The 5,705-nt window shown below is 32.0% G+C and overlaps 1 protein-coding gene across 1 annotated transcript; it reads right to left on the reverse strand.

Annotated features, from left to right (window-relative positions):
• LOC101514815 (condensin complex subunit 2) lies at positions 1 to 4,626 on the reverse strand. The gene is made up of 13 exons (XM_004506194.4): positions 4,262 to 4,626; positions 4,067 to 4,168; positions 3,107 to 3,224; positions 2,823 to 2,890; positions 2,682 to 2,742; positions 2,381 to 2,581; positions 1,989 to 2,284; positions 1,721 to 1,865; positions 1,376 to 1,632; positions 1,242 to 1,272; positions 966 to 1,117; positions 660 to 773; positions 1 to 434 (listed from the first exon to the last, which is right to left on the reverse strand). The coding sequence occupies exons 1-13, from the start codon at positions 4,517 to 4,519 to the stop codon at positions 213 to 215; spliced, it is 2,025 nt and encodes a 674-aa protein (XP_004506251.1). The 5' UTR covers positions 4,520 to 4,626; the 3' UTR covers positions 1 to 212.
• Positions 4,627 to 5,705: the final 1,079 nt, after the last annotated feature.

A 5,705-nucleotide genomic window follows, 5' to 3' on the forward strand; every position in this document is an offset into this window, starting at 1 on the left:
TAACACTAAGATCAGAATCACTTTGATTTTGAGTATCTGATTCTTCTATTTCTCATTTTTTCGTCTCTGTTTTACCAGTTTTAACAAAGAATAACCAACGAAAGCACATCCATCAATCCCAATTTGACAGGAAAAGCATCAAAACAAATCATAAAAAGCGCTTACCAAACTATTTTCTAATTCCTCAAGTGCAGAACAAATGAGTCTAGTATCTAAACTACTGTTTCACTTATAGCATCACCAACATGTGGAAAGCGTATTGAAAGATCATCCAAGTCGGGGAAGCTGTGAATGCTCAATCCTTTCTCATTTGCCAAATGCAGTAGACATATGAAGCACAAATGAGGAGAGATGTCACTGATGTTTGCAGCCGCATTGCATTCGCCAGGAAAGTTAGCCAATATATTCTTGAAAGATACTATTTCTTCTTGACCCTTTAGTATAAAGAAAATAATCAAAAAACAAATCAATCCATTGAATAATCAACCTATAATTCAGCGGAAAGGCAAAAATATATAGCTTTTGATATTGTGCTCTAGAAACCTAGGGAAAGTTAAAATAGTACCATGCCTTGAAGAAAACTAACTGTATCAAGTTTCATTTAGTGGGGGAAACGAAAAAGGGAAGGACAATCATGGAAAGTAGGAATGTTGGTATACCTGAACAGGAGGAAGCTTAGTAGATGCTTGAACATGGTCCCAAAGAGTAATTTTAAGCGCTTGAACATCAACTTGTTTGGATGTTTTGTCGTACTGGACTTCGATTTTACTGACCTGTTATTTTGAAAAATAAGCGTACATTGTTATTATACTTGAATTCTTGCGGCAATATTTCGACTGAAAATAAATGACAAGGAATATATGTATTGATGAAAGACATCATCATCCTTTCATAAGCGTGTAAAATACCTAAAAGAGTATTATATGACCACTTACGAGCAGGTGTTTAAATTCAATAAAACCCACCTGACGAGGCTGAGTAATAAGAGTGTCAATGTCCTCCATGTCACTGTGATGATCGCCTCCATAATCACCAGACTCGTCACCACAAGCACTTCCATTATCCCAAGAAGGGAATAAATCATTCTCATTGCATTGTTCTCTAGATCCATCTGCGTCTGCAAATGCACCCAAACTTGAAATACAGTCTAACGACAGCTGAAAACATTTCAAATGATTTATACATATACAAGCATGAGGATTAGTCTATATTTGAAGACAGAAATTTAAAAAGCAGTTTACCTGAGAATCTTTTTACCCTCCTCCCAAGACACTGAAGAAAGAACATAAATCATCAGGAAAATATATAAATAAATATCACTCCAGACCAGAAAAGTAGTTTGAAACTGATTTATTATATGTCTTAAAGAAACTACCTTCACATCCGGAAGAAGAAATAGCTTGATAAGTTCCTCTGGCTGATAGTGGCAGTCCTCTGGAAGTTTTGTATTGCAAGGCGCTCTGCTTTCAGGGAGAAGTAATGTTTTGGGATTCTTGGGAGGCGCAAATATATCCAACATGTTCTTCTCCAGAGAATTTGTAAAATCTAAATCAATTTCAGCTTGTCTCTTGCTCTTTGTGTGCCTAGTTTTCTGGGTTGCCCCATCTTCGGAAGTAGGTTGAACCTCAGAGACTACACCAAAGTAACTAGAATAAATACAATGTTCAATTCTAAGAAACATAGAGCATTAAAATCTCTCTATCTTGCCTCCAAAACCCACCTTTGGATTTTTTATACTTCCAATGATCAGGGCCTGCCCATGCATTTTGTTTTGAACTAAAACCGAGACTCAAGGATAAGAACCCGTCAACATTTTCAAATCTGTCATCCATGTCAGGGTCTGTGGAAGGAAATTGCTCATTTTCCTACAAAACTTAAAATTTTACTTTAACAGGTGCATCATTCACTTCTTAGAATATCAAAAGACTGTTTTAAAAGCTCATCTAAGACAGTCGTAAAAATTTCTATGGGTAAAAAATGACAAAAACCTGAGGATAACTAGGGAAACTTGGATCTATATCATTAGAGCCTAGATCAGCATCAACTGTTTGGTCATCATGATCATCGTCATTCCAGGTCGCACAGTTCTCATATTCATCTCTCTCAGCCCCATTTTCACAATTGAAATCAACATCAAGCTCTTCCACTGAATTTGAATTCTGGCTATGAAGTTGAAAATTAGTAGGCCTTTTATTATTTTCATCGAATTGGTTTACTATAGTTCTGAGAGTTGGAGAAATTTCATCCTTCACACGCATCTCCAAAACCATCTGCTCAACACAATCTATAAAGAAAAGTAAGTCACCATTATTCACATTGAATGTGTTTCAGTTTGCAAATGTAACAACAGTTTCACCGGATATTTCACAGAGCAACACACCTCTGGCAAAAGAAAGATCAATGGTCTCTGAAGTATCATGTTCATTTTGGCTCGCCATACAATTTGCAGGAACTTCTAGTGAATCAAAGAGCACCTTACATCCACCATATACACCGAGATTGTTCATTAAAAGACCTTTGGCTCCGCCTTCGTCAAATTTTGCTGTTGTCTGGCGATATAGTGGGTCCACGACAAATGCAGCTGAAAAAATAATAATAATAGCATATACATTTTCAGCACAACCTCAACACCGCCGCCTCTGACTACTAGTAACAAAAATAGAATAAGGATTTGAGATCACCATCAAACTTCTTTACATTGAGAACCTCAAAAGATGGTTCCAGTGTTGACAAAGGCGACAACTGCATGAACAAACAACTCTTCAAACTAAGCAAAAACTATCGTTAACCAGTCAAAAACCAAATATCAAAAGATTATTGACCTTTTTATCTGTCTCTTTCCTGCTTCCTTCTTTTCCAGTTTCAACATTAACACCCTCCAAGGTAGTGTCTGACATTATGACTTAGTATTAGAACAATTAAAGAACAAAATAGTACAAAACCAAAAGTAAATGCACAGCACTGTGAAGCCATTCGAATTCATAACTCATAAGATATCAAAAACTAATTAGAAATAATAGAGCATATGTAACTACAAGTGCAACTTGTGAAGAAAAAAGAGAGAATCAGAATTTGCTAAGCTTAATAAGAGGGTAATAATTGTAACCTTGCACATCTTCTTGGCCTGCTCTATTCATCCCACCAAGGACTTTATATGCCTCAGAATGAACTGAATCCACCCTTAATGAATAAATTTTGACACCAGCCTCAAGAGTGCAGCTTGCCTGCCCAGATAAATTTTTAATGATCTACCTTAAGTATACACATACTTTTTAAATTTTTCAAAGGCAAAGGAAGTATTTTATTTATATAATAACAAGGAGTTCCAAACAAGAATAAAATAATAACAAATATGGAACCATAACAACTTGTGTGCACCCAAAACTGTACTCTAACACTAATGCCCAAGACTATATATATGAGTACAGTTTTACACCCAAACCAAATAGATCAAGACTTAAAAGCCAAACCTATCTCTCATAACATCAATGTGGTCATTTGCAGATGGCGGAAAATAGCAGTTTGTTCAAATTCCACTATGCTAAAGTGTCGTAGCACCGCAATAACGGCTATTTGACAACACTTTATACTAAATAGCATATTGCGGAGCAATAGAGTTATTTCAAATTCCACTAAGATTGACAACATTGCATAAAATCAACCCTTGACATAAAACTCCAGCAGCTACACCTCATGATGAGATTGATATTGATAAGAAAGATACACGAGATACATTGCTATTTGCTAAGATGACTTGTATACACATACCTAAAGTAAGTTCATCTATTCAACCTATAATCTAATAATTAATTTTGCATAATCTAGTAGTGGAGCCATTACATATGAAATATAGATTTGGAATTATAACGGATGACATCACACGTTGCAAGAAAACTATACAACAAATATCTTACAAAGTATAAAATCAAATTCTTATCCAAACACTTGATTTGAACCGAGAAATTAAAAGAGTTTAATTACCATACACCATCGGTATACAATAATTTTACATCCACATCTAATTAAAAGTCAGAATTTCTCAAATTTAAACAACAAACATACGAACCTTTTGAAAATTAGTCTCGGTGTCATTTTCTTCTTCCGCCTTAATAATATCAGTAAGGTGATCAATCAAGTTTAACTCCCACGTGTTTTTCTGATTAATTTTCTGCACACCAAATATTTTCAAAAACAAAATTGAGTTGCATCAAAGTTTAAAACAATAAATAATTGAAAAATTAATAATTGTATTTATATTTACATTTTCGCTGGCGAGCTTTATGCAGTTTTGGAACAAATCGAAGATTTGCTGTTTATTGAGAAAGGGATCGGAATCGGCATCAAGAGATTGGGAAACGGTGAGGTTCTTGCGGCGGATAGCAGCGGCGCGTGCTGCACGTGCTTGAGCGCGTTCGAGCTGATCATCGTTGGAACCTAGAAGGAATGGACTTGTAGGAGATTGAATGCGCGCGGCAACGGGGAGTCTCTGTTTCTGAGTAGGGCTTAGGGTTTCTTCCATTGTTGGAAGAGAGAAAAGTTAGGGTTTGGAATTGGAAGTGATGAGAAAGAAGGAAGAACAGAGCAGCGATGTTTGAGAAATGGGAGTGATGTGTGTTCCCTCCAGTTTTCCAATTTGAATTGGTAGTTTTTTTTTTTTTTTCCTCAAACGAAAATCAAAGTTCGAATAAATATTTTATAAAAAATAAAAATGAAATATGTTGAAACATATTTAACTTTATTTTATATTTATTAATTATAAATATATATATATATCATGTTTATTTATATTTAAGAGCAATTCATCTTTATTTTGTGTTTTTTATTATATTTATTATTCATAAATATATATCTCATATTTTTGTATGTATCAATGAAAAATACTTGTATCATTTTTTTATATTAAAAAAATTATAGTTAGGATATTATAATTGTTTTTATTTTCTTTGACAAATATTTATTCTATGTGTTTTTTTAATAATTTTTAGTGACAAATATTTGTCTAGTTTATTTTTATATTTTATCAGTTACAAATATTTGTCATGTGTTTCTTATATTTATCAATGATAAATACTTGTCCATAATTTTTTCTATATATTAATGAAAAATATTTTTTATGTGATTTTTTAATATCTATAAGTGACAAATATTTATTCCGTATTTTTATTTATCAATAACAAATATTTATTTTATTTTTTTATATTTATCATTGATAAATATTTATCTCATTATTTTTATATTTATTAGTGACAAATATATGTCTCATATTTTTCTTATGTATCAATAACATAGATGTATGCAGTTTTTAACATTTAACCTATTTTTTCAAAAAATAAAAATAAAAACTATCAATGAAAAATATATGACCCATACTTTTTATGTACAAATGATAAATATATATCTCATGTGTTTATAAGTGATTAATATTTATCGCGTAATTTTTATATTTATCAATGATAAATATGTATCTTTTTTTTTTATATTTATCATTCACAAATCTATAATCCAATATAAATTACAATTTTTCTTTTTATATTTATCAATTATAAATATTTATTTCATTTTTTTTTTATATTTATCAATGATAAATATTTATCATATGTTTTTTTTTTTAAATTTAGTAGTAACAAATAGGTATCACGTATTTTTGTGCATCAAAGATCCCATAAGTTTTTTCATATTTATTGATGACAAATATTTATCACATG

Source organism: Cicer arietinum, chromosome 6 (assembly GCF_000331145.2).
Source record: "Cicer arietinum cultivar CDC Frontier isolate Library 1 chromosome 6, Cicar.CDCFrontier_v2.0, whole genome shotgun sequence".
NCBI classification, from domain to species: Eukaryota; Viridiplantae; Streptophyta; class Magnoliopsida; order Fabales; family Fabaceae; genus Cicer; species Cicer arietinum.

Excerpts from the sequence above, each read along its gene's own strand:
- LOC101514815 (XM_004506194.4), bottom strand. The coding sequence starts at position 4,519 with ATGGAAGAAACCCTAAGCCCTACTCAGAAACAGAGACTCCCCGTTGCC. Across the intron at positions 2,285-2,380 it reads TGATCTTTCTTTTGCCAGAG|ATTGTGTTGAGCAGATGGTT; the intron begins GTGTGTTGCTCT and ends TTTTCTTTATAG. Across the intron at positions 1,866-1,988 it reads GTTTCCCTAGTTATCCTCAG|GAAAATGAGCAATTTCCTTC; the intron begins GTTTTTGTCATT and ends TAAGTTTTGTAG.